The sequence below is a fragment of the Jatropha curcas genome, chromosome 4 (genome assembly GCF_041381405.1).
Source record: "Jatropha curcas cultivar XTBG-Jc1 chromosome 4, XTBG_Jcur_1.0, whole genome shotgun sequence".
Taxonomy (NCBI): domain Eukaryota; kingdom Viridiplantae; phylum Streptophyta; class Magnoliopsida; order Malpighiales; family Euphorbiaceae; genus Jatropha; species Jatropha curcas.
Genome location: NC_143154.1, coordinates 30,009,178 through 30,036,775, shown reverse-complemented (window position 1 = coordinate 30,036,775; position 27,598 = coordinate 30,009,178). Strand labels below are relative to the sequence as shown.

Here is a 27,598-nt window from a genome sequence, read left to right as displayed (position 1 = left end):
ACGCAGTCTTACTGGCTTTCTCTCTCTACACTTGCACATTTTAGTGAGGAGCATTTTTTTTTAATACCCATTTTGCCCCTTAGGCTAGAGATGGTGGAGGCACAGACATGGACGACAAGGAGAATGAGCAACCCGAGGCTGGATGCCAATTCCCCCACCGTAGCTACTACTGCAGACCAAGTACTTGATATTCCGGCAACCCCACCTGGTGATGTGAGGAACAATGCTTACTCTGCCGCTGGATCATATTTTTCTCCCACCATTTTAACGGCCATGATCATTGCGTCATGGTACTTCTCCAACATTGGTGTTCTGCTCTTGAATAAGTACCTCCTCAGCTTCTATGGCTACCGGTACCCAATATTCTTAACAATGTTGCACATGATTTCTTGCGCTTGTTATAGCTATGTAGCAATAAAGTTTCTTGAAATAGTGCCGTTGCAGCATATTTTATCGAGGAGACAGTTCTTAAAGATCTTTGCTTTAAGTGCAATTTTCTGCTTTTCTGTTGTTTGTGGTAATACTTCTTTGAGGTACTTGCCAGTGTCGTTTAATCAAGCTATAGGAGCAACTACGCCGTTTTTTACTGCCATTTTTGCTTTCTTGATTACTTGCAAAAAGGAATCTGCCGAAGTTTACTGTGCCCTTTTGCCTGTAGTTTTTGGGATTGTTTTGGCCAGTAACAGTGAGCCTTTATTTCATTTATTTGGGTTCTTGGTCTGTGTTGGTTCTACTGCTGGGCGTGCTTTGAAATCTGTAGTTCAAGGGATTTTATTAACATCAGAAGCTGAAAAGCTCCACTCTATGAATTTGCTGCTCTATATGGCCCCAATGGCTGCTCTGATTTTATTACCATTTACCCTTTACATAGAAGGGAATGTTGCAGCAGTTACGATCGAGAAAGCAAGAGGGGATCCATTTGTTGTGTTCTTGTTGCTTGGGAATGCAACGGTGGCTTATTTGGTAAATTTGACAAACTTTTTGGTGACTAAGCACACAAGTGCCTTGACTCTGCAAGTGCTAGGCAATGCCAAGGCTGCTGTGGCCGCAGTTGTTTCAGTCTTGATCTTTCGGAATCCGGTGACCGTGATGGGAATGACAGGATTCGCTGTTACAATCATGGGTGTGGTGCTTTACAGCGAGGCAAAGAAGAGATCCAAGGTTACAACCCATTAAAAGATAATATTAAAAGATTCATTTTGATTGCCACAAACACTGGTGCGGCTCTTTCTTCTCCTTTTGCTTTAATACTTTTCGCTTTAGCGTTCAATTTCAACTTTTGATTTTTATAATTGGAAGGAAGAAGAGAATTCGGATAAATTGGATTGTACAGGGCATAAGTGGAACATAAGGGAAAGGATTATGCTATTTTTCCTCTTTTTAATTTTTTTTGGCTTTGAATTTGTCACTGTTGGGGATAGTTGTAGAGAATAAAATTCTCTCTAACTTTTACCTGTGTAACCTTATATAATTGAATTCTCTTGCAAATGGACAAAAAACAAGGAAATTGATTTCTAAGTGTTTTTATTGGAGAGGGAACAAAGTTCCCTCTTTTATTTGTCAAAAATATTACCTATTGTTGCATTGGTCTTTTCTCAATCCTTTTGATATAGCATCTGACTGTGGATTAATTTGGCATTCTTTGGATAAGCTTCTGGGTATGGAGCTAGCTATTTGTCTTCTTTCTTTTCATTGCTATGTTTGCTTGTTGTCCTCAACTAAACTAGCAGCAACCTTGTTTTTTATTTATTTTTTTTTTTTTAGGCTGTTTGCCTTTAATATCCAAATTTCTAGGTGAGGGGTGTGTTCAAGCACTTTGGTTTTACTCAGATCCAGTTTTCAGATCAGGATTCAATTATGTAAAATTTTTAAACAAAAAGAAGAATGAAGTTAATGGCGCCTTCAGTTGAATCCTTGATGAAACTGAATTTAATTTGACTGTATATTTCTATGTGGTGAACTGTGATTGTCATCGAGAGTCATGGTATTATTGGACGGATGGAGTATGCCAATTTCTTGCAATTATTTGTCATCCAGGTTGGCTTTGCCCATTGGCATTTTTGGATCTATTGAGAATTAATACCATGCATAAAACAGAGAACTTGATGTTCATTGATTCTTGATAGCTAGAAGACATTCAAATCAGCCTGCTGGCAAAGTTCTCCGTGAAATGATGATAATAATAATAATAATAACAAGGCACATTCTAGTTAATTTTTAGATTCAAATTATTCCTGTTTGATATATTTCTCTCCTTCAGGCTAATGTTCATTCAATTAGTTAGCAATTTGAATGAATTTAATTAAGTTTAGCAGCTTTGGAGCTGATTTCATTTCACTGAATTTCATGAAGGCTTGCAATGAAACTTATGGAGTCTCAGTCCAAATGGCATGGAAATCTAAAATTGGGAACAGGTTGTTATGGCCAATTCTCTCTAAATCAAACAATATAATGTGCCTTTCTATTATTTTTTTTACCTTATTTTTCAGCGCCTATAAATAGAATTTGCTATGTAGCTTTCTTCTTATAGCTTCATCTTCTGTTGTTATTGTTATCATATTTCTCTTGGAATGTCTTTCAAATTCATTGCCTGACTAGCAGAATTAAACCAAATTCTGTTTCTTAATTTGGACTGTTATGAAGACAGAACATGACTTGGTAATGACAGGATTCCATGTGGGTAGTCACAGGCATTTAGCCTTGCATTAGAAACTGACATTTCATGGAACTTTGTCCACTTCTTAAAGAGTCCTTGCATAGTTATGGTCCAACTAAACTTCTGATTATTTGCATGATGAACAAATGAAAATTATGTTCTAAGAGAATATGCAGCACCATCAGGTGCTTGTTGGTTCGCTTTAGCTCGAAAGCGACTAATTTTAGCATGAAAGCTGACATATGCACCTTCAACGCCCCAAGACTAGTTTTTGACTAAGATGCTTCTGATTTCTGTCACAACAACCAACCACTGTGTAATTGGTTTGTACTTATACCTTTTTTGGTAACTTTCTGGGCAGTGAACTATATATATCACGTGGGACATGAAAATTGAAGCACTTAGCTTCAGATTTATTGGTTGTTACAACTTCCTTCTCAACTTAGCTTAGCTTAGTACATAATTGTTAGTTGAAAAATGAGTAGTTGAAGGGTGAGATTAAAACTCTTCGCATGAACTCCATCTTGTCATTTCAGGTTGAATATATTACAGATTTTTAAAAGCTTGGACAAGCTTTTCTGTTTCAGGCTTGGCCTTTGAGTAGATACATTATTTTCTTTTGATCCATCAGAAAGATACTGACAGGAACTCTGAATGCCTAATTTTCTGCACTGCTAGGGCTTGCAATAATAATTTTTTATTAATTGCAATTAATGTTTTCTAGTAGTTAGGATCTCTTTTGCAGGTGGCGTAATACAGTCCCATTGACTTTATATTAGAAAACCAAAGAATACTTTACTTGGTAGCTTGGTGTACAATACAAGCATATGGACTATTTTCTCATGATGATACACATTTTAACCCAAGTTGATACCTTCAATTATACTGCTTTAATCAATCTCATTAACTTTTTTTTTTTTTTGAAAATTATCTCATGAACTTTAATTGCCATAAAATCTGCAATTTTGGGGATAAATTGTCAAATTAATATTGTGAATTTTTGTTTTTCGGATAATTTTATTCGTTGTCGCTTAATTTAGTATTAATAGACTTTTTGGTTTTTATTTAAATGAAAAATACTTGGAACTTCAATTATGTAACAATTGAATGATTCTTATCAATTTTGGAATAAGCTTCACTCGAAAGTTGATCTGTTGAAAATAAAAATTCATTTTTTAAATTCATATCACCTACCAAACTTACTCTTTTAGATTAATTTACAAAACTAAAATTAAAATACAAAAAAAGCTAAATAAAATAATCATTGAGATTTAGCCTAAAAATGATTTCCATCTATGGCTATGGATGTTCTATATTAAGGGCGTTGCTGGCCGGTAAAAGTGGCATGGCTTCTCTGCCGCCACCAAATGTGCTTGTAAATATTGCAATTGAAAAAAATGGTAATACTTTCTTATCAATGAACCAAATACTATTACAGCCCAAAAGTTTTAAATCCAGATGAATTTAAGAAAAATAGAAAATACACTCAACCCACAATTAATAAAATAAAATTCCTTCGGCAACATTAAACCATGATCATAGCAAGAATTAAGCTAGCAATGGCAAAATGACACCCAGATATAACAATGGTGCTTGGTGCTGCTGATGCTGAATCTGGGTTTTGAGTAGGAGAAGGTGAAACCGCCGGAGATCCCAACTGAGGCAATACAGTAATAGTAAGTTTCATGTTGCCAGGCTCACAATGATTAGGCACACCACAAATGTACCATTTCTTTCCAGGAGTGGCGAGCGAGATTATATCTTCTCCTGTCGTCAAGGCTACTGTGCCATTAGCGGACATACATTGTTGGAATCCATTTCCATCTACTCTCAACACATTGTGTGATCCTGGTTTATACCTGAAAACTGCACCACCAAGTTATTTTTAGTTACAAGTAATTAATTTAAAACAAAAATGCTTATCAGAACTATGAGACTGTAAAGAAATGTAGAGTTTTTACCAAGTCTGTCTCCAACATGGAATTGGTTTCTCTCCGCCCAAGCTTGGTAATCAAAATTGGTAGTCCAACCAGTCTCATCACCAACAATAAAATCTGTAGCCAGAATTGAAGGAATGAACAAAGCAATAGTGGCAATAAACATGCACATCTTAAAAGACATTCTGCAAAACTATTGTGCTTTAAGCAACTTTTATATTTGTTATTGGAATACTATTTGGTTGTTGTACAAAAAGCTCAAATCTTTTTGTCTATTTATAGTGTTCATTAATCTCTCAAATTAACAGAATAATAAAATATATATAACCGGCAAATGAGTCCGGCTAGAGGTGGCAACGCCTAATGGCAGCATTGGAGAATGAAACGTTATTTCAATTAAAATTATTTTGTTTTTCTTGTATCAAGACTGGTTTTTATGTAAGACTAGTTCAATAAACTGCCAAGCTAATTAAGGTGACTTTTTCCTCTGTAAATTTCTGTACATTAGTGTTAAGAAAGCTTATTGCTCAGGGCCATTTCGCAGTGTAGCGTTCTAATTTCATGCCGGGCCCAAGATGATGATTCAGTCAATGTAGTCCTTCAGGATATTTTCATTGGGCCAGATAGTGTTTAAATTATTACTCGAAAGGCCTTTAGTAAGTCATAATTGCAAACAGCTTAATGGCCACTAATCCAAGAGGAAAAGTTTCCTTTCGAGTTGCGGACGACAGGGAAAGATTTGCCAGTTACGAGTTATTCACGGGTCGAAGAAAAGTTTTCTTCTGAATGGCATTGAACGAGGCTACCTATGCCACAAATTTTAAAGATTTTGTATCACGGGAAATCCCTCCAAAGCTATCTACCTTTTTCCAAGAAAGTATTGGCTTCAGTTCCTCTAACCAAAACAAGCTCAGTTCCTATCTTTTCAGCTTCTCGTGACATCCCTTAATCATTACATATATATATATATATTTACGTAAGTACCTGCAAATATTATGTTAAGCAATTCAACACAAAAAAAATTGTCAAACACTTGGATTTTGTTTTTCGTTTGATCATTTACAAAAAAGCAAAATGGAGAATAGAGAGAGACCAAATTCTCATAGTTCTCTTGAGACTCATTTTGTAGATATCCATGAAATATTGCCAGAGGAAGAAGAAGAAGAAGAAGAAGGAAAATCAAGAATGGCAGAAGATAAAGCAAGAAGAAGTCTAAACAGACAGTTTAAACCTAGAGAAATAAGAAGACCTCGCAGAAGTACTTTTAGCAGGCAAGTTTCACTAGAGACAGGGTTTTCAGTTCTTAAGAGAGAATCTAAAGCTAATAATGAAAGGAGGGTTCTTCCAAGAAGTGGACATAGTTTTGGAGGATTTGATTCAACTAATAGAATTAATATTGGGAAAGGAGATTTTAGTATTTTCAAGACCAAAGCCACTCTTAGTAAGCAGAATTCATTGTTGCCTGGAAGAAAAGAAAGAGATACGGGAAATCAAAAACTTGATACCTCTAATGGGATTGATGAGTCTGTTAATGAAGGAGTTCCTGCTGGAAGATACTTTGCTGCTCTTAGAGGACCTGAGCTAGACCAAGTCAAGGTATAATACTTTATCACTCATGTATAATATTCCAATATCTAAGCTCAGAATTTAAAATCCAACATTCAACAATTGAAAGTATAGCTAGGTGGTGTACAAAAAGCCAAAATTTTTTAACTGTAAACTCTAGTTCTTTAATTGCTGATCTTAGTGTCGTTATTTCAATTAGATTTTCTCCCTTTATTTTGTTGTGCAGGAATATGAGGATATCCTCCTTCCAAAAGATGAGAAATGGCCTTTTCTCCTGAGATTCCCTATTGGTTGCTTCGGAATTTGTCTTGGCCTGAGTAGCCAAGCTGTTCTATGGCTTAATCTTGCAACAAGCCCAGCAACCAAATTTCTCCACATTAGACCATTTATTAACCTTTTTCTCTGGGTTTTAGCAGTCGCGGTCCTAATCTCAGTTGCCTTTACATACATTCTCAAATGCATATTCTACTTTGAAGCAGTTAAAAGAGAGTACTTTCATCCAGTTCGTGTCAACTTTTTCTTTGCACCGTGGATTGTGTGTATGTTCCTAGCCATTAGTGTACCTCCTATTCTAGCTCCTAAAACCTTACACCCTGCCCTTTGGTGCACATTTATGGGACCATATTTCTTCTTGGAGCTAAAAATTTATGGCCAATGGCTTTCTGGTGGAAAGAGACGTCTTTGCAAAGTAGCTAATCCATCTTCACATCTTTCTGTGGTTGGAAATTTTGTTGGTGCAATTTTAGCTTCTAAAGTTGGATGGAAGGAAGTAGCTAAGTTCTTGTGGGCAATTGGGTTTGCACATTATCTTGTAGTGTTTGTAACTTTGTACCAGAGATTGCCAACAAGCGAAGCATTGCCTAAAGAACTTCATCCTGTTTATTCTATGTTCATTGCAGCTCCATCTGCTGCTAGTATTGCTTGGGAAACTATTTATGGTGATTTTGACGGTTTGTCAAGGAATTGCTACTTCATTGCTCTTTTTCTCTATATTTCCCTTGTTGTACGAATCAATTTCTTCACAGGCTTCAGGTAAACCTAACCAATATATATGTATCTGTTAATTTAGTCCAATCCCGTTCAGACTAGTGGTTCTGGTTCATATGCTATTCTTGTTTGATTCATATACCTGGTCTAGAATTGGTCTCTATCAAATAATTCAGTGAAACTAATTCCTTAATTTCTGTGTAAAATTAGTTGTGTATATATAAAAGAATCGGAGGGAGTAATAATTAAGCTAACAACTTGACAGGTTCTCGGTGGCATGGTGGTCTTACACTTTCCCCATGACAACAGTATCAGTGGCAACTATCAAGTATGCAGAGCAGGTTCCTGGTGTTCCAAGCAAAGTGCTTGCACTTGGGCTGTCTTTCATGTCTTCAACAATGGTGTCTGTACTCTTCGTCTCCACCCTTCTCCATGCGTTCGTTTGGCGGACTTTGTTTCCTAATGATCTTGCCATTGCTATAACAAAGAAAAGACTTGTCAAAGACATAAAACCCTTCAAGAAAGCCTATGATATTAGGCGTTGGACAAAGCAGGCTATTAATAAGCAGAGTCAACCAAACAAGAAAGGAGAAGATGATGGTTTGCTTACTCCACAGTAAACTGGAGATGGAACAAACTTTGCATAACAGCACTTGTAATCTTCTTAATTGCCTGCCTTATTAATAATATTTTTGAGCCATTAATAATTTTGATACATTGCATTTGTCAGTTATCCTAAATGTCTTATACATTTGATTCAAGTATATGATGTTAAAATTCATAAATTGCATAACGAACGGAAATTATTTACTCCTATAGAATGTTAAAATTCATAATTTCAAGTATAAATTAATAATGTCATTCATATTTTAAAAATGTTTCAACTTCCTTAATAAGTTTTTTAACTTTTTAAAAATTAATGGAATCAATAAATATCTTTAATATTATTTTAAATATCTATAGAATTTTAATGAAATTATAAAATATTAATATTTTTTCTTTTTTAAAAAAATAATTACTTTTTTATCGATATTTATTTATTTATTTTATTTATGATGTAATTTTTTAGTTTAGATATTAATATTTAATAGAGCATATATTAACCCGAAAGGATGAGATGAGATCACATGTCTCTTTTGAGGATGAATTTAAATATCAAGTTCGAGCATTGGATACACGGAAATTATTTACTCCTACATTTAATCTGTTACTTCTCAAATAAGTAAAATGAAATTTAAATAATTGAATTAAAAAGGTAGTAGACTCTCCATGTACTAATAGTAATAAATTGCAGATCCATGTACATGGATAAAAGCATATCCATAAGAGTTAAACCATTCCTGTGCGATTTTTCACTAATAGTCATTACATGTTTGCTCGCTATGAAAAAAGGAAAAAGGAAGGTATATAGGTTGAGCAAGCGCTAATGGCTGTACAACACTGGCCCTGCAAACCGATTTTCTAGGATTAAGGACAGCCCTTCAAATTAGAGAGAGCAGTTAGCTTTACATAACTGTGTGAGATCAGTTTCTTAAGAGCTAAACAATTGATGTGGATTCCCTACCATCGATTCTGTATACAACAAAAAGGTTAAAATCTTTTCCAACTGTTTTGTACTGTTCAAGTATTCATCTTTTAAACTCCTATTCAACTGCAGAATCTCATCAGATGCTGTGCAGAAAACCACTTGAAATTTCTGATTTCTGTTACCATCACCGGACGCCCAAGCTCCTATGGCAATTTCATAGCAAAATTTACAATTCAGAATGTGAAGGGAGAAAATTGTTGTAATAACCAACTTGATTTCCTATGGCATACCTCATGCTCAATTGGTTTGCCACTTCACTGCATTGAGTCTGCTTTCCACCAAAAATAGATGGCTTTTCTTTCATCAAATGTGTCGTCTATAAAGTACACAAAAATTCCATGTATCAGATATGGGAGAAAGATATTTCATATAGAACTTAAAATTTTTCAATTAGCATTGCAAGCACAAGCGAAACTATGAAGATTTCAAAGGAGTTCCTGAATGGTGCCATATGCTCACCTTATGTTCTGTTTGCAAATGATTCAATCTATTTTCTTTTGAGCCCTTGATATCAATGAAACAATTATGAATATTAATCAAAGTGTAAATAAAAATCAATGATATATCATGTCCACCGAGATTAGGATTTAGAAGGAACAAGGAGTTCATACATTTATGGATAAAAAACTTGGTCGGGGCAATTGCAGCCGAGATCCATTATTTGTCTGGAGCTCAGCTTTCAGAGAGAGCTGCATTTAGGAAAACAGAAAAAGAACACACATGAGAATAAAGGGAATAATATTAATGCAAAAAATTTAAGATAACAAAAACAAGAAAAAACAAGGCAAGATGAAATAATTGCATCTGCGAAGAGTTTATGACAGTAATTTTTTCAAATAGAGCTCAAAATTTACATTCTACAAGTTATACCTTACTGAAAAGTTCTGTAGGTGGGTCATGCTGAATCCTCTTTTCTGTACGGAAGTTAAATTCCTGCAGAATTCAAAGTTTCTTATGGTCTTAGGTGATAATGCAATACAATTAATATACAAGAACACAGCAACTGGTATCATCAATGAAACTACCAGCGGCACTGTGGTCTCCCGCTTGCTGTTTCGGAAAATACCAATGTCCCCTTTACTTGTGAATATCTGCAGTCAGACACGAAGAACATTTATTAATCATCACTACTAGCATTCACACTTACGATTTGAACAAAATTTCTGATTACCTTCTTATTCAAAGGGCGAGCTTTGAATATGTGTGTTGTGCTACATCCATCTTGCTTTTGAGCATCCATTGTGCTTGGTCTGAGAAAAGGAGCGACAGAAAGTAAGCATTTTGTATCTCTCTCTTCCATTTCTATCTACTGGTCATGTGTATAAGCATCATAAACTGCAAATCCAGCACTTTCCTTTTCTCATTCTAGAGTTAATATAAACGATAGTAATAATTCTGTTACCTTCTGGATTCTCTGTTCCCCATCTCTGCAACGGAAATTGTAGTAGGTTTGTCCAACCCCTGCAAATGATAGCATTCAGTTTTTTTCTATCTTTAATTACCTAGAGCATATCATTGATTTAAATGCAAACAGGATGAATCAAATAATAATGCACTTTATGAATGAGAACAGTACAAACACATTCTTTCCAATAAGAAAGCTAAGTGGGGGGGGGGGGGGGGGGGTGGGATGTTGCAATTGAGGGTTGAATGCCAACACCATTCAAGGAATTTTTAGCACCTGTTCAGAATCATTGCACTGAAACGAGGTAGATGAAACTGCAGATGCATGCTGCATTGCCCTCTCTGATGTCTTAAGGTGAAATTCCTGAGAAGCAGTGCAAACACAAATTTTAGCTAAATAATGATCAAAAATATTTGCTGAACAAAAATGTTCCCTCTTCTGTATCTTTAAAGCCGGTCAGCAAAATGGTAGTAGGGTCTGTATTTCATTATTTCTGAGATACTAGATAAGCATCTGTGCCATTAATAGCTTAAAGCAGTTTCAAATTGCATTTTCTAACAGCATCTAAAAGTGTATTTTTCAGAAATCAGTTTTCAACCTCCATTGCCAAACAGACTATTCTGCTCTGCAGAGACAGAAGAAATTTTTTAAGAGAAATATAAAGCAGGAAGCAAGTTCAAGTACTTGAAACTCTGGCAACTTTGGAGTACTCTTCTTTGGAAGAGGCAACGAGGGAGCCTCGAGAATCTGCAAAATGTGAATATGATCTTATCAGAAACAGCAGATAGAACTTCCATAAAATATCATGTTTCTAGCAACTTTTTGGTACCAACTTTTCTATTCAATGGGCGTGCTTTGAATCTTTGTACAGCCACCGTTACACATTCAAATCGTGTGGTATTTTTTTGCCTGGATTATTAGAAAGGTTTCAGTGGATCCGTAAGAAATCAAGGAGCACATTGTACAGTTCATCAGGGTATTAAAACATAAGCAACAAACCTAATCCTTTGTGCCCTATGTGCTGTTTCCAGGTCAGGCTCTCTAGGAATGGTGAGCCTGAGCTTTGAATGAGCACAACTTTTATCAACAGCTCCATCCTGCAAGACCGCATAGAGATATTTGGTTTAAATAAGATGCATAAAAACATTTCTTTAAATATGATAAATATAACCTCTCCCTTGTTCAGCCCCACAATGTTCCTGTTATTAGAGATTATTCTTTTATCTGTGGATCATACCATATACCAAAAGATCATATCTAAAGACAAATAAATTTGACATCGTTTTATGGTTTGAAGCTTTTAACTTGTTCTTTCCAGCATACCATGATATCCAAATTAAAAAAATTTTTACCCAGAACTTGCAAATGACCAGTTAATATAAACAGGGTTTTCATTCCTTTTGAAGGATATATAGAATCAAGAAATTTTTGCCTTAAAAGTCACAAATTTTTGATGTGAAGTTTTGGAACTTTACCTTTTGGGTTCAGGATATTTTAATATATATGCCATCACATCATCAATTAGCGCACATATTCTCAAACATTGGTTTAAGTTATATTGCAAGAGAAATTTATTTGATCAAATTGCAATGGAAATAAAATTATACTTTTAAGGGGCAAATGCATGCATTAGACCAATACCTTTTTAGGTGCCTTGTGGATGAAATCAGCTTGTTGCTTTGCATCACCAACCTGATAGAAAACAGGTTAATCAACATAGAAAAATCATATTAAAGCATTAGTTGTGACCCTGTGGGCTCAATTTCGGAGACAAGGCAGAACTTAGTGCCAGGTGCACAAAATGCTAGGTCAGGTAACATGCCAATCCATAGCCACCCAAGTTGTTATCACCTCTGTTAGTTTGCTAATGGGATATGCACAACGCACTAAAATATCATAAGCACTATTCCATTAACATGTATTTATGTGTTAACTGCCACTGTGGCTGTGGACATTTCAACCAAATCCATACATCAAATTAAGGGATTACTTTTTAGGCTGTTATCAATGGAACTCATTACTCAGCAAAGCCTAGATGGCTCCCCAGCCAGTTTTTCAAAGCACAAGCAAACAAAAGAACTACATCATATTACATACCCTACAAGAGTGACCTCCTTCTAGCTTCTGCCTCTTGGCAGCTTGACTTTCCACCATAGAATTGCATAAGCTCTTCTCCTTTTGAACCAGTAGCATCTGAAGTCTAGCAAACAGCAAACATAATATTACAAGTCAATTTATCACAAGAAGGCCTCTGACTCTAGTTCCATAATTGATATGCAGGTGCTGCCTGTCTTAAGCAAATAAATTAACTTCGTTATTGAATAATCCTATTTAAAAATTTAGGGGACACATGTACCATTGTGCATAAGAGAAAGATCAAAATAGTAAAGTAGCTGATTTATCAAAGCCACTGATAATTTCACAACACAAGAGTTAAGGATCAGGGCATGCTTAAAAAATAAATCATTCTATACATGGAGTCCAAGATGTTATCCATAACCCTAAACGAGTTCAAAATCACAATTTCCAAAATAAATTAGCAAGAAGAAAGTACTTTCCAAGAATCACCTGGAACCATTGACATGAAGCAGACGATTTTGCTTTGCCAACATGCTTGCTGTGGGTTTCATCAAAGTTGAACACCTCGGAAGATTTGGCTTTACAGTAGATTTGACTTTTGCTCTTGCTTTATCAGTAGATGAATGATTGTAATAAGTCAATCCTGCAGGCACAACAGCAGCAATCTAAGATGCAATGGAAATAATGTAGGACCTATGGTCAAATTGTGGCAGATGCAAGTTATCACTATCTTAAAAGTACTTAATTTCAGCTGGCAAGGAATTGAGAAATTCCTAGTCAATATGATGATGGAGATCAATATCATAACTGAATGATATTCTATTTCCTGGATATATATTGGCAAAAGCTTGATACAAACCAGAAATTATGTTTGTAGATAATTCAAATGATATGGAACACAAAGCACATTCCACAATCACATTCATCATCTGAAGTATCAAACTATCATTATATTATCTAAAGTATTAAACTACTCAAAACCTCTTGCAACACATAAACAATCATCAAAACTGAACCTGTTTTCAATTCCAGTGGTTCATTTGAAAATTTTTGCAAGTTGCTGCTTTGCAAGTTGGTGAAGATTCCTCTATATGTTCCTTTGGATTCTGGATAGGCAAAAAGAAAAAGTATCAATATGAATATGCCATCTGAATCACCAATTTTCCTTTTTCAACCATTAAAAACAACTTGATTGAGGTGTTTATTCTTGGTGCAAAGCTGTGTACGAATACTTTTAACCCCTGCTTCATGAGTTCTCTCCCTATCAAAGCTTGAGAAAAAGTAATCTCGTGTTAGATTTTTAGATGACTACTGTTCATGTCTAAAGGTGCCTGAACCTTGACGTGATGGAGATTTGAAACTGCTGAGCACTTCAAGTGCAGATCAGTAGGTCAACCATTTGCGGAACAATGAATTAGAAATTCTACTTCAACTCCTACTAGCATTTATATTTGTTTTCAGAATCCACAGGTTATTTCAAAGGACAGCTTTGACCACACCTAAGGGCCAAGCTTGTGCTGGTGCTCAAATAAGCTTGAACTCTCGTACTTACATGGATCACCTTGAGTGAATTGCAAGTTCGATACAACCGCTTGCAAAAACACTCTAGCTCACGTTTGATCATGGTTAGAGAACCATTCACAGTTAAGTCACACCAAAAACCTTGAGAATAGTTGCAGAAAACATTAGGGGAACATACATTTTAACGCACTTAATCATTACCTTTGTTCGCCTCCATGGCAGGAAGATCTGCAACAAGATCATCACTACAGTCATCACTGATCAAAGTGGCCGTGTTTTCCGCATCGTTTGATTTTGGAGAGGTTCTAATATCCTCCAGAAGACTATCCTCTCTCAACACAAACTTTGCAACAAAAGCTGAAAGAAGAAAATAAAAAGAAGAAGAAGAAAAATAATTAATACACTCTTATCAGAAAACAGAAATTCTTGTAATCGCTAGTAAATGAGACATTTTTATGTAATGGAGCTAGCTAAAGCTTAAATCAGACCAACTGATAAAACTAAAATGACAAAAAGATTCAAATAATGCACTTAAAAATCAGCGATTGCCATTTCCATGATCAATCAACATTAGGGATTTTGATGTCGAGAGTAACTTACGCGATGGAGGATAGCTCTGAGCCGTCTCGAACCACCGCTCAGCCTGACGCGCGTCAGCAGCAGACTCCTCACGGGTGAAATCGAAGAACATTGCCGCATCAAACTCATAATCGATATCAATTTCACGCGCCTCAAACACAAATTGCATTTCAATTTCCTCTTCCATTTCCATTTCCATTTCCATTTCCATCTCCATCTCTAAAACCTCTCTTCCAATAGCTTCACGTCAATGTACTGACACTCAACACCATAGAAGCTTCTCTCTTAAATGCATATGCACATACGTTTTTGATTTGATTCGATAAAAACCCTAAATCTGGAAAATGCGAGCTGGAAGTTCTGTATTAGCAGAGAAGAAGAGAAACGAAACGCAATTGTAGTATCCAAGAAATAAATAATTTGATTTCATTAATTTACTTTCCATCCAGAGTTTGAAATGTACAACATTATAAAGCACAAAGTACAAGCAGTTTTTTTATTTTTTTGGATTTATTAGAGCACTGAGTTCTGTAACTTCGGTTTGTAACGATCCAAAATTTGAATATCTAGAAATAACATAAACCCTTGAATAATGTGTGTCGAAAACCTTAAGACAGTTTTGCCCCTATATATATCGGAGAATGGCAGATGTTGGCTTGCGGGTGAGAAGTGAAATTTGATTGGAGTGGAGGGATAAGATAGTAAATTGAAGTGACATTTTGAGAATTTTGATTTTTGTCTTTGAATAAAGCGACATAGGGTTTATTGGGGTTTGAGAGTGGTATCGGGCAGAGAGAAACTGTCGATGGAGTCTGAAATTTCGGCGGGAAGTGGATTTGCCCTTCTGGTTTTCAGAGAATTGCAAGATTGCCACTAACGGTTATTTTCCTTTGTCAGGTAATAGGAGTCGGGAAGTGTGGGGGCCCGACCTTGCAAATTCAAAAATGAGAGGGAGACGATATAGAGGGAGACGATATAAGGTTAAATGTGGAATTAAAATAAAGAAAATGGTTGATTTATTTGATTTTTTAACAATGAAATGTTTTATTTAGTTAAAATTAAAATGTTGTTATATTGGTCGCACTGTTAATATATAAATTCATTCCATAATTTTTTACTTTATATTCATGGAAAATTCATTCATGAAACACTTAATTTATAAAATTATATCAATAAAATATTTATTAAATAATTAAAAATATAACAATTATAGTTTTAAAAATTATTATTATAATAATAATAATAATAATAATATACATCAAATCAATATTCTAGGCATAAAATTAAAAATTTTAAAAATTATTATTTATTAGTATGAAAAAATGTATAATTATTACCAAAAATCGTAATTTAAAAACATAATATGTTCCCCTGAAAATTAAAATATTATAAAATTAAAGTAATAAAATTTAAAAGTTAAATTATATATTTGGTAGTTGCAAGACTTGAATTATGCAATTTTTTTTTTCAATATATAAATGTTTGATTTTGGAAGTAAAGTTGGCTTGCAAATGGAGTCAATTTCCACTCGGCCAATAAGAATATACAAAATAATGATGCGAATTTAAATACATTTACTAAACACAGTCTCATCTTAGCACTAAAATATAGACTATTTATAATAATAATAATTTAAAATTAGGTAAGCTATTATATTTATTCATCGATAAAATTTTTTTTAAATTGTTCATATTTTTATTTTTTTACCAAATGATCAAAAATACACTCGTTACGTTAAAATTTTATTTTTAATTAATTTAATGTAAGAAGTCAGCCAATATATAGGCCTAAGTAAGATTTTTCGATGGGGAAAATCTCAGGGGTATATAAAGATTATTTTGTTGAGATGGACCGTCGTGTACCACACGTTGAAGAAATTTGAAATGTGGGTCTTGTGATGATAGATCATCATAACTTAAAAGTTAGCTGTTATTTTCTTGGGAATTGACTTGCTATGGAAACTTATCATATAAAAGTTGAAAGGTAACCAGTCGGTAGATGAAAATATTAAAGGGCGGTACCTAAAAGAAACATATAAACGTTGCTCATTATTATTCCAAGAATCCATTAGTGTATCTGATATATATGTTCATTTAAAGTCATCACGAGATCCACATTGGATACCTTCATATACTGTCAGTGCGACTCATTAATCAAAATGAAAAAAATGTGCTGAGTCACATAAGGTTCAGAACTCGCTACTTGCTTTATTTCTTGAATTACTTACAGAATGAAAATTTTTTTTTTTTTAGCATTTATATTACTTAAAATTTTCTCTTATAATTTCTAATATTATGGTGTCTAACAACTTTTAAATTAATTTTCAATGTTTTAATTAAAATACTCTCTCTATTATTTATAATGTTTAGCAATATAGTATTTATATTAATATTTATAGAGTTCGAAGGCAATATAACATTTAAACTTGTATTTATAGAGTTTGAAATAATGGATCATAAAATATAATTTTTTTTAACGTTTAATGAAATGCTTGTAAAATGATTGATATATACGAGAATAATTACTAGTTACTAAAACAGCTAATTTTGATGAACAATAACTTAGAAATATGATTATTATCATTTGATAATATGGTATATCTTTCAAGTTTTCAATTTAGTTGTTAAAATACATATAATGAGTACGTTGTTACTGTAAAATTCAAATTCAGATTTTTTTTATTGTTAAGGAAAAAGAATTTTGAAGTAGAATTAATATAAAATATTCCACCTAACTTAACTAACTATTGTACTCATATATGTAAAGACTATAAGAAAATACATTTTCAAGTTAGGATGGAGTATATTTGAAGGAGCTTGTTGATTTCAGGATAAAAATATATATATATATATTAATTTTCACTTTCTTTAACATTCATTCCCCTAAATTCCCTGATAAATGGTTGCACGGCCCAATAAACGAACGGAAAGGCCCTAATTGAAAGCTGCATATTCCGCCGGCAATGGGTGGGTGGCCCAGCTAAAGAAATGAACTACTGGCCCAAATAAGTTCATTTCGATCCTTGAGCTAAAATATAGAGCACACATGTCAATGACAATAAATAGCCTATAACCATCACAAAATTTCTTATCATCTCTAACCTCTCATCACTATCAAACTATTTGTTTCTGTACCCTCTTTGTATCTCTGGCACATAATACCGTAAAATCAACTAAAAAATCAAACCAATGAGTTCAATTTAACTTTTAAGAAATTTGGTTTGATTTTGATTTTAATAGTAAAAATCAAATTGAACTAAATTGATTTGCTCGGTTTATAAACAAGTCAATTTATTTGATTTGTATTGATTTAATTCAAATCAACACCTAAGTTCGGGTCTCTAAGTAGCGACAACTGCCCTAAAGACTCACGTTTGCGGCGGCTCCGGTGGATTACCTTGACCAAAAGCATGTAATGCTCAAACGTAATCCCCATACGCTATGTATGCCAATCTATAAACGTCAAGAAAAACAGGGTCACAATATGCTTGAAGAAATGTCGACCTCAAGAGTTCAATCCCAATAGGTAAAATTGTAGGAAATGACAAAAATGGAGCAGACAAGTGTCACAAATTGTAGCTGGAATTTCCAATTCCGCAGCCATCAAACTCCAAGCCAGGACACAACGCCTTTAAGTAATCTGTACTTGGACGCAAAAACCTTTCCAGGCTAATTTTGTCCTGCGAGGATACTTGTAGCCATGGTATATTTTTCTTTTGTAGAAATATAGCCGAAAAAGAAAACAAAATAATATGTATTTTATAATAGTAATAATTTTTTAAAGAAATGGGACATAAAAAGGAATTTTCATTTAATAATTGAAAAATTTGCGTTTATATAATAAATTTTTTATTGCAAATGAACTTCTTTTTTAAAAATATCTCACCCTTAAAATATAAAAAATATAAAAAGCCCACAAAATTTGCTATAAAACTATATAAAATAACAAAAAACTTAAATTCCCATAAATTTGAAAATACAACTTATTTTAATTGGAGGTTTGCGATCATCAGGCCCGGAGATTATATTAAAAAAATTGCTACTTTGTTAATGATGACCCTATTATTAAGTAATTGTTTTTATCGATATAAAATAGTACAAAAATAGAAGCTTTATTCAGTTTTTGAGTGTGCAAGCCGCAATCTAGAAGCCAATCACTGGGCAATCATGTCGAGAAATATAAATGCGACGGTGCTGTGTGTGATTGGATCACTCAAAATTCCACATGAAATACGTAAATCATGTGTGTAACCCAAGTAAACAAATTTATGCAACAAAATATAAACTTTAGATTCTTAATAAATATGATTTTTGCTTTTTTTGAAAATATAATTTATTAATTATAATATCAAACATTGCAATTATGATTTTCATTTTAATCTCATAAATTTCATAATGAAATAACTCCACTAGAATCCAATCAATCAGATTTTGAAAAATGTAGGGGTATTATGCTTGCCTTCTAGCTTTGTGGTGGCTGTGATGGACAAAGGAAATGACAGATTTTTGGAGTGATAAGGGACATTTAGGGCCAATTGGGAGCAGATTCTATCTCTTGTGTGGAGATTCCTATGGATTTCAGATGAATGGGAATTGGGAAACCTCAAGAAAATAAAATAAGAATTTAAAAAAAAAAAAAAATTGTCACTTGCTAGGAAAAGATGGCTGAAATTACAATAAAACATTTGCCTATTGTGTGGATGTAACCTTCAGGCATTTGGAGTCATATCAACAAAAACAAAACAACAAGGAATAATGTATAGATAAATCCACCCTCAAAATATAAGAAAATGAATTTCTCGTATTTGCTGATGTCATAAAAATGATCAACGATCAATCTTTTTTTATTTGATTTGAAAAATAGTAATATAACATGATTGAAGCATTTATTTTTTCATAATATAGCATGATACTTTATTTAAATATCACCTATAGTCCTAATATGAAAACACGCATATAAAATTGAAAAAATTATTCTTGATAAATATCATTATTCTTCGACCTTGACTAAAATTACTAACTTCATAATTTAATTTTTGACCAAGTGCAAAATTTAGTGTGCAGTCATAGATAAAATAAAAGAAAATAATAATGGGATAAGTTTTGGCCTAATTGATATTTGAAGACCTCTATTTTTAAAAATTAATTTAGACGTCTTTAAATTTTAATTTAGATGTCTATTTAGACCTCTAACAAGAAAAAAATCTTATTTTTTAACAGAAAGATCTCTTTGAGAATTTTTTTGTCGATAGAATCTCTTTGATGACAGAATTAAAATTTAGAGACATCTAAATTAGTTTTTAGAAACAAAGATCCTTAAGTATTAATTAGAATAAAACTTAAGGCTCTGTTATTATTTTTTCATAAAATAAAAGAAATATTTCCCTATAATATAAAATGGCTGCTGAATTAAACCTAGCTTGAGGGATTGAAATTCAAAAGAATGGTCAATGCAGCACAAATTTATAATTGGCGCCAGAGCCACGCCAAACTGTCAAAATGAATAATTAATTACTTAAAATTTCATAAAAGAAAGGTCATTTAAGTAAAAAAACCGCAAATAGCCTCCTAAAAAATCCCAACGACTAGATCCTAATCCCTCCATCAAACAAGGAACGGCATACAAATATTTCAATTTACAAAAAATATTAAAAACAAATTTATATAAAATAATAAAAAATAATACCTAAATTCAAAAAATCCCAACACCAAGGAAACAAATCCACGCCAACCTTTCGCCACCTTCTTCACCACCATCATCACCACCGTAAAGCGGCCTTCTAACTGGAAATTCCTTTAAACCACAAAGCACAAACTTTCCATGACTCTCATGTTTCAGAAATGACCAGGACCCGGTTCTTTAGGAGCCGGTCCCCCGAACCAGACGAAGATACTACACCAACCACTACTCGTAGTAGTGGAGGTGGAACCGCCATGAGAATTATAGTACCATTACAAGGAGTGGTTCAAGGCAGAGGTGGCCTTTTCTTTGGCTCAGTGATACCTTGTGCTCTTTTTTACTTCCTCCAGCTTTATTTCAAACGACACCGTGATGACCAGTCGGATTCGGATGATCCAAATCCCCAAAATCAGGCGGCACCATCTCCGTCGGGGTCTGAGGGGAAGCTGATGGAGCTTTCTGGGTTTACTCGGTCTACTTCTCGGAGCTTCAGCTCTCCCAGAAGTCCAAGTGGACCTCCTTACTTGTCGAGTCGGGCTAATGGGATAGTGAAGAGTGTTGACTCTCCTTACTTTGTTGGATTGAGGAAGGCCGCGGAGGATCCCTATGACGAGTTAGGTAATCCGAATGGGGTTATTCAACTTTGTCTAGCTGAGAATAAGGTGAGTTTAGCTTATTCTTGGCTTTGTGTGGGTGGGTGGGGGTTGGTGGTGGTTTGTATTTGGTTTCGTTTTTATTTTGATGAATTAGTAATTAGCTTATTATGCCTTTTTTTTAAATAAAAAATATTATCTTTTGGCTGTGTAGTTATCATTGGATTTGGTGAAGGGGTGGCTAGTTGATAATGCAAGAGGAGCAACACTGGGTGATGAAGGAGAGGAGCTGAACATTAGTGGGATTGCTTCTTACCAGCCTGTTGATGGGTTAATGGAGTTAAAAGTGGTACTTACTAATCCATTTCCCTCTTCTTCTTATTCATCTCAATGTGTTTAGATCTTCTATTCAATATTCATTAAATAAATCACTTACAACATGAATTTCCCTGTTAAAGTGTTCTGATTTATATTAGTATGGAATTGTTTCTTTCTTAGATATATAATTTGTAAGAAAGGATTTGATAGGTTTTGGAAATTTGTATGTTTGAATTACTTAAAATTCATATTTTACTCACTAGTGTTCAGGCAGAAGACAAAGTGAAGATTCACCTGGTCATTATCCTTGCATAGTGAATAGAGTCTGTGAACTTTTTTGCGTTTCACAGTAAATCAAATCAAAAAGTCTACGGAGGTATAGGCTACAGGACTGTAGAATTCTGTCCACTTATAATGTTCTGTAAAATCTCTTTATCTGTGGACACCATTCCCCGGTTATGAAGAACTGAAATAAGTCATTTTATAAATGGTTAAACTACAAGGAGAAATGAGGAGTTGAGGAGTTGAAATTGAAGTTCAAGAAAACTAGAGGGGATCAGCTTAAAAATTCTAGCATGAGGTAGAAACTGCCTTCTGGGAGGTCAGAAAGAAATTCTAAGTGTTTCTTTTGGTTCTAACTTAATTGTATCACAAATGAGAAGTTAGGTGCGATTATTAAAAGTTTAGTTGGAAGAACAGTTCCTGTACAAACAGAGGAACGCCCATCTAAATTTCTTGACCTTAAAAAGTCATATTAGCTTTCACGTGTATTCATGTTTCTCTTAGTTTACAACGTTCTTGAATAGTTTTAGAACTAAAAAGACTTGGTAAAAGTTATCCAAAATCCAAAAACAACAGAAAAAAACTCATTGCATGTTGCTTGGTTAACTTGGGAAAAAGTTTAATAATGAATCATGCCGCCTGGTTTGAACTATAGTGCTTCACTCACATGGGCTGTGAATGTTGCTCTATTACAGTTGAACGGCATCTGTTTCAATTGCATATAGTCTCTTCTTCTCTAACTGCTGTTTCCCTGCAGGCTGTGGCAGGATTTATGTCTCAAATCTTGGAAAATGCAGTATCCTTTAACCCTTCACAAATAGTTTTGACAGCAGGTGCAACTCCTGCAATTGAGATGCTTAGCTTCTGTTTAGCAGATGCTGGAAATGCGTTTCTTGTTCCAACGCCTTATCACCCAGGGTAACTACTAATCTGTCTATTTATAAAGTTCATTCAAGTAACTTGCTATCCTGTGAAAGAATTGAGGTTGAAACACAATATGCAGATTTGATAGGGATGTAAAATGGCGAACAGGGGTGGAGATAATACCTGTTCCCTGTCGTAGTGCTGACAACTTCAGTTTAAGTATTACGGCACTTGATCGAGCATTCAACCAGGCAAAGAAACGTGGTCTCAGGGTCCGTGGGATTATAATTTCAAACCCCTCGAACCCTGTGGGCAATCTGCTTAACCGAGAAACACTTTATAACCTTCTGGATTTCGCTAGGGAGAAGAACATCCATATAGTCTCTAATGAGATATTTGCTGGGTCCACTTATGGAAGTGAAGAGTTTGTAAGCATGGCCGAACTCATCGATTTGGAAGATTCAGACAGAGACAGAGTGCATATAGTTTATGGTTTGTCGAAAGATCTGTCCCTGGCAGGTTTTAGGGTGGGCGTTATCTACTCCTCCAATGAGAATGTTTTGGCTACAGCTAAGAAGCTAGCAAGGTTCTCTTCCATTTCAGCTCCAACCCAGCGAATACTCATCTCCATGCTTTCAGATACCAAATTTGTTAAAAGTTTCATTCTGATTAATAGGAAGAGGCTGCAACAAATGTATGTTGCATTCGCTGCAGGATTGAAGCAACTAGGGATTAAATGCACAAAAAGCAATGGGGGTTTCTACTGTTGGGCTGATATGAGTGAGTTAATCAGCTCGTACAGTGAGAAAGGAGAACTTGAGCTTTGGGAAAAATTGTTGAATACAGCTAAGCTCAATGCAACTCCTGGATCTTCTTGTCATTGTATTGAACCTGGATGGTTTAGATTCTGTTTTACCACCATGACTGAAAGAGATATTCCAGTAGTTATGGAACGAATCTGGAAAATTGCTGAATCCTGTAAATCTCGCAGTTGAATTATTCAGGTTATTTCACAGAGTTAGATTGCATACATATTTTTTTGGGGGGGCTAGAGATGAATTCTTGCAGTAGCTTGTTTAATAATGGCTTTGGACAATAGAAGTACATAGAAGTTTCCGTGATATGTTGAGTGGTATTTGCTGCTGAAATTAGGCAGAACATAAGCAATCTTTAAATTTCTTGCTCATAGTTTTGAATAAATTCTTTCAAATGTATCATATCAAATATTTGCAAATATCAGATAAATATTTAGAATTCTTTTTACTATTCCAATCCCAATTTATTCTTTTAGCGGACTCAGAGCTGGTCTTATCTCAAATTTTACTGGCCACCTTAAAGATTCCACTTCATGTGCATGCAGAAACGAAAAAGAAAAAAAAAAAAGATTGCAAAATTCAGTTAATTTTTGTATCTCTCAGCATATGAAATACAATAAATGAATCATTTTATTGGCGAAAGTTACAAATGTCAGGAACAATTTAATGATTGTAATTCCAAAAATGAATAAAGAAAAGAATGATTTTCTAATTTTTTTTCCCTCCTAAAATGCAACTCCATTTTCACTGCACACATGACTCGCACCAACTTCCAGCTAGACTACTTTCTTTGGTTCAAAATGAACATGGTTAATTTAACTCTGGGGTAGTGCAGGAAACACTCTAGAGCACTTTGATGACTACGAGGATTCTACTTCAGATCTTATGGACTCAAGAACCTGAACAACCTCAGCCATGCTTGGTCTTCTTGAAGGAACATCAGATGTACAAATCAACCCTAATTTCATAACCTGAATTAATTCATTCTCTGAGAAACCTCGTAAAATTCTATCAAAACAATCAGAAGCAGAGCCAATCTCCAATAAGCTACGAACATATTCACACAAAACGATTACCTCATTTACTGTTGGACTCTCTACCGGTTTCCTCCCAGTAACCAGCTCTAATAGAATCACTCCAAAGCTGTACACATCACATTTCTCACTCAATCTTAGACTTTGAGCCAACTCTGGTGCAACATAACCTACTGCATTATGGAACTTGGTTAAACCATAGTTGTCCAAAATAGGCAGCAGCTTCCCTAGTCCATAATCAGATAACTTTGCTTCATAATTTTCATCTAAGAGTATGTTAGTAGATTTGATGTTCAGATGCAGAATTGGAGGCCTACAATCATGGTGAAGGAAAGAAAGTGCTCTTGCTGTTCCTAAAGCAATCTGAAACCTTCTAGACCAGTACAATTCAGTATTCCCTACGCCAGTACTGGTTCCTGGATAGTTAAGTCCATGTAGATTATCATACAGATTACCATTTGAAATAAATTCAGATAAAATTAACTGCATTGTTGAAGACCAGTAATAACCTTGAAAAGCAACCAAATTTGGATGTCGAATGTTACCTAACCGACCAATTTCTTGCTCAAATTCATCTTGGTTTCTTATTCTACCCAGAGTCTCAAGCTTCTTCACTGCAATTGAAATCCCACCTTCAAAATCAGTTCTATATACTGTTCCAATTGACCCACCACCTATCAAACATTCCTTGTCAAGCAAAGCTTTGGTGCCAGATTCCCAATCTTCATATTTTGAGGGTAAAGTCTTGCTGAACAAAACCAACTTTCCTATTATAACAGAAGATTCTGCAGAACCCAATGGTGTGCTTTCAACAACCATTGTCTCATCCTCTCTTTTCCTACCGCGTGCTCTAATGTTCATGATTGATACTATACAAACCCCAGAAAGAATCAATGCAGCAGCAACAATTGCCACAATTACAGAATTACTAAGCACCTTGTTTTTCTTTGATGCTGGAGTTGTGCCAGTGCCTGAGCAAGAAATGTCTAAAGGAGGACCACAGAGCCCGGAGTTGTTCAGGAATGAGGATGCACCAAAAGCTTGGATCTTTGGTACCAAAGGAATTGGACCTGAAAGGCTGTTAGAGGAGAGATTTAAATGTGTTAAGTTTGGCAAATTTCCAAGGGAAAATGGGATTGGCCCTGAAAGATTATTTTGCGAGAGGTCAAGCAGTATGAGGTTTGACAGGTTTCCTAGAGTTTCTGGTATGCTACCATTCAGTTGGTTACCATGCAAGTCAAGGACTTCTAAGAAAGTCATATTGTAAAGTGTATTGGAAATTTCTCCATCTAAGCCATTACCAGAAAGATCCCTGCATCAGAACATCAGAAGTGTTTCAAATTCGGATCAACAGAAAAGCTGATAAAATTTAAAACATTTCAAGATGGCAATTATAGACTCACAGCTCCCGGAGATACTTGCAATTGCTTATATCTTTAGGAATTTCACCGGTAAGGTGGAGATTGTGCAAATCCAAGACCAGAAGGATGTCAATGCGTCCAAAACCTATGGGAATTGACCCACCAATCAAATTATTGCCCAAATTAAGAATCCGAAGCGTCTCCATATCTGCAATCCCAACTGGGATACTCCCATTTAGCATGTTAAACCCCAAGTTGAGAACTTCAAGGTTTTTGCAGTTTGTAATGCTCAACGGCATCTCTCCATCTAAATGATTACCTGAAGCATCAAAGATCTGCAGTCCCTCACTGCATGTTCCAATCTCAGGAATCTCTCCAGTAAAGCCATTGTGTGAAACATTGAAATAACTCATGTTTCGGAATCCTACAACCCCAAATGGTGCCAGTCCCGTAAACATGTTGCTGCCAAGATCCAAAAAATTTAAGCTTTGGCATCTTGAAATCTCCTCCTCTACACTCCCAGTTAACACGTTGCTGCTCAAAGACAAATACTTTAACACAGGAATATCACAAATTCGAGAAGGCAATTCACCATTGAGATTATTGAAAGAGAAATCAAAACCTTCAAGCTTAGTACAATTTAAGATTGAGACAGGAATTGGACCAGAAAGATTGTTATGAGATAAAGAAACAAACTTGGTTTTGTAACAAAACTTGAACAAAGCCGATGATATTTCTCCACTATACCCATTGCTTGACAAATCGAGGAACCTTATACTTGGCAAATCACCAATGAATTCTGGGATTGACCCAGATAAGGCATTCGAACTTAAATTTATCTTCCACAATGTGCTTAACTCTGCATATTCTTGTGGGATATTACCAGTAAACTGATTGCCAAACAATGTCAAAGTTCTCAAAGATCTCAAACCTGATAATGCTGGTGATAAAGACCCAGATAGGCTTTTGTTCCACAAAACAATTCTCTCTACTAACCCAAGCGAATTGCAGAAAATACCGCTGTAATCACAAGGATTGCCACTTGGAACCCATGTAACCAAGCTATTGAAGGGATCACGGGTGACGCTTGCCTTGAATTGCAGCAAGATCTCTTTCTCAGTAGCTGGTGAAACAGTAGAAGTGAATCCAAGAAAGCAAGAAATTAAGAGCAAAAGAGCATGAGAGACACAAAATTGATAAAATCTGCTCATGCTCACTGTACAAAAAAATGTTGATAAATGGATCTATCCGTTTGGCATTATTATTGATGATGGATCCAATTCAGACTTCCTACAGGCGACCATAGCATTTCTTCTTTACTAGAAGCAATTATTGGAGTTCTCAAAGTAAGAAATAGCAAATCACAATCATAACCAAATAGCAACATTTTTTCAATTTCCTCCGGATATTACTGAAATTAAAGAAAGCTCTTTAATTGCGACCACATTTGCACACAAAAACATGGAAATAGAAGTGAAATCTAAAAACCCTTTTGTTTATGGGCACATGAACAAAGATTTAAGGGGGTTTTAGCTATACTTTTCTGGGATTGAGTAAAGAAATGAAATTAATGGTGGCAGAGAAGCATTGGAAGAGACACGCAATGAAAATGGTGAAAGGGTGGTGGTGGTGATGGTGGTGGGGTGAGGAATGGAAATGGCAAGTGGTGACAGTACCTTGGCTGGAAAGGAAGCAGGTGAGGCAATTTAATAAACTGCTCTAAAAAGTCCCTCTATATATGTATGTAATGGTTGCTACCAAGTACCAACGGAGGATGAACCACGTGCATGTCCATTTCTCACTCTCTTTGTTTCTTTAAAAAACAATAAATTTGATTTCAAAGTTATTATGATTTACGATGAATTAGGAAAGAAAGAAAGAAACCTATAATTAATCTGTCTTGTTCACTGACCACTGACCAGCTATATGATCCTGTGACTGTGTGAAGCAATGCATTTATTCTCTCTCACCAACCAAGCCACATTGGTGACCACCTCATCAATACACAAGAGGGAGAGATAAAGTAAAGCAAAAGAGGAAGGAGAAGGGGAAGGAGAAGGTTTTCTTTTTTGTCTGTAGTGTTGACGAGTTCTACTTGTGGTGTTGTGCTTTTTGGTTAAGAGCTTTGAAGTTTCTTTGTGTCCGTTTAGACAGAGACTTTGAGAGGACATTCGTTGTTTTCTTTATTAGTTTTTGTAGTAGATTGGAACGTCATGCTTCTTATCCTATTATTATTATATTTTTTTGTAATTTTTTATTAAAAATAAATGACATTTTTGTAATAAAAAAAATTAAAAACACAGTAGAACATTCAGTGGTTGCATAAATAAGAAC

At 34.8% G+C, this 27,598-nt stretch overlaps 6 protein-coding genes across 6 annotated transcripts; 3 read left to right on the top strand and 3 right to left on the bottom strand.

Annotated features, from left to right (window-relative positions):
• LOC105645924 (Nucleotide-sugar transporter family protein) lies at nt 1–1,518 on the top strand (the record flags this gene model as incomplete). Its single annotated transcript, XM_020684037.3, is given in 1 exon segment — nt 1–1,518. A coding segment is annotated over 1 exon segment (1,086 nt). The 3' UTR covers nt 1,177–1,518.
• Nucleotides 1,519–4,061: 2,543 nt separating this feature from the next.
• On the bottom strand, nt 4,062–4,881 carry LOC105646077 (blue copper protein 1b). The gene is made up of 2 exons (XM_012231844.4): nt 4,618–4,881; nt 4,062–4,522 (listed from the first exon to the last, which is right to left on the bottom strand). The coding sequence occupies exons 1-2, from the start codon at nt 4,775–4,777 to the stop codon at nt 4,182–4,184; spliced, it is 501 nt and encodes a 166-aa protein (XP_012087234.2). The 5' UTR covers nt 4,778–4,881; the 3' UTR covers nt 4,062–4,181.
• A 642-nt stretch (nt 4,882–5,523) lies between these two features.
• On the top strand, nt 5,524–7,861 carry OZS1 (C4-dicarboxylate transporter/malic acid transport protein). The gene is made up of 3 exons (XM_012231668.4): nt 5,524–6,189; nt 6,386–7,191; nt 7,412–7,861. Exons 1-3 carry the CDS (start codon nt 5,668–5,670, stop codon nt 7,764–7,766), a joined length of 1,683 nt encoding a protein of 560 aa, XP_012087058.1. The 5' UTR covers nt 5,524–5,667; the 3' UTR covers nt 7,767–7,861.
• Nucleotides 7,862–8,388: 527 nt separating this feature from the next.
• On the bottom strand, nt 8,389–14,860 carry LOC105645927 (protein TPX2). The gene is made up of 18 exons (XM_012231669.4): nt 14,340–14,860; nt 13,941–14,096; nt 13,235–13,324; nt 12,708–12,861; nt 12,237–12,339; nt 11,781–11,831; nt 11,139–11,236; nt 10,973–11,048; nt 10,824–10,886; nt 10,416–10,502; nt 10,137–10,195; nt 9,906–9,984; nt 9,760–9,825; nt 9,605–9,667; nt 9,346–9,423; nt 9,194–9,238; nt 8,965–9,050; nt 8,389–8,877 (listed from the first exon to the last, which is right to left on the bottom strand). The coding sequence occupies exons 1-18, from the start codon at nt 14,533–14,535 to the stop codon at nt 8,859–8,861; spliced, it is 1,569 nt and encodes a 522-aa protein (XP_012087059.1). The 5' UTR covers nt 14,536–14,860; the 3' UTR covers nt 8,389–8,858.
• A 5,080-nt stretch (nt 14,861–19,940) lies between these two features.
• On the top strand, nt 19,941–23,320 carry ACS10 (ACC synthase 10). The gene is made up of 4 exons (XM_012231672.4): nt 19,941–20,659; nt 20,805–20,939; nt 21,948–22,108; nt 22,194–23,320. Exons 1-4 carry the CDS (start codon nt 20,159–20,161, stop codon nt 23,047–23,049), a joined length of 1,653 nt encoding a protein of 550 aa, XP_012087062.2. The 5' UTR covers nt 19,941–20,158; the 3' UTR covers nt 23,050–23,320.
• Nucleotides 23,321–23,476: 156 nt separating this feature from the next.
• LOC105645929 (Leucine-rich repeat protein kinase family protein) lies at nt 23,477–27,395 on the bottom strand. Its single transcript, XM_012231673.4, has 2 exons — nt 25,307–27,395; nt 23,477–25,215 (listed from the first exon to the last, which is right to left on the bottom strand). Exons 1-2 carry the CDS (start codon nt 26,473–26,475, stop codon nt 23,730–23,732), a joined length of 2,655 nt encoding a protein of 884 aa, XP_012087063.1. The 5' UTR covers nt 26,476–27,395; the 3' UTR covers nt 23,477–23,729.
• Between the last annotated feature and the right edge of the window lie 203 nt (nt 27,396–27,598).

Bases quoted from the DNA above. Each gene is read 5' to 3' on its own strand.
- LOC105646077 (XM_012231844.4), bottom strand. From the start codon at position 4,777: ATGTCTTTTAAGATGTGCATGTTTATTGCCACTATTGCTTTGTTCATT. The intron at 4,523-4,617 runs GTAAAAACTCTA...TTGGTGGTGCAG, and splicing joins CCATGTTGGAGACAGACTTG to TTTTCAGGTATAAACCAGGA.
- OZS1 (XM_012231668.4), top strand. From the start codon at position 5,668: ATGGAGAATAGAGAGAGACCAAATTCTCATAGTTCTCTTGAGACTCAT. The intron at 6,190-6,385 runs GTATAATACTTT...TTTGTTGTGCAG, and splicing joins CTGAGCTAGACCAAGTCAAG to GAATATGAGGATATCCTCCT. The intron at 7,192-7,411 runs GTAAACCTAACC...ACAACTTGACAG, and splicing joins AATTTCTTCACAGGCTTCAG to GTTCTCGGTGGCATGGTGGT.
- LOC105645927 (XM_012231669.4), bottom strand. From the start codon at position 14,535: ATGGAGATGGAAATGGAAATGGAAATGGAAATGGAAGAGGAAATTGAA. The intron at 10,196-10,415 runs GTGCTAAAAATT...TATCATTTGCAG, and splicing joins AGTGCAATGATTCTGAACAG to GGGTTGGACAAACCTACTAC. The intron at 9,239-9,345 runs GTATGAACTCCT...ATTGATATCAAG, and splicing joins CAAGTTTTTTATCCATAAAT to GGCTCAAAAGAAAATAGATT.
- ACS10 (XM_012231672.4), top strand. From the start codon at position 20,159: ATGACCAGGACCCGGTTCTTTAGGAGCCGGTCCCCCGAACCAGACGAA. The intron at 20,940-21,947 runs GTACTTACTAAT...GTTTCCCTGCAG, and splicing joins GGTTAATGGAGTTAAAAGTG to GCTGTGGCAGGATTTATGTC. The intron at 22,109-22,193 runs GTAACTACTAAT...CACAATATGCAG, and splicing joins CCAACGCCTTATCACCCAGG to ATTTGATAGGGATGTAAAAT.
- LOC105645929 (XM_012231673.4), bottom strand. From the start codon at position 26,475: ATGAGCAGATTTTATCAATTTTGTGTCTCTCATGCTCTTTTGCTCTTA. The intron at 25,216-25,306 runs GTGAGTCTATAA...GTTCTGATGCAG, and splicing joins TGCAAGTATCTCCGGGAGCT to GGATCTTTCTGGTAATGGCT.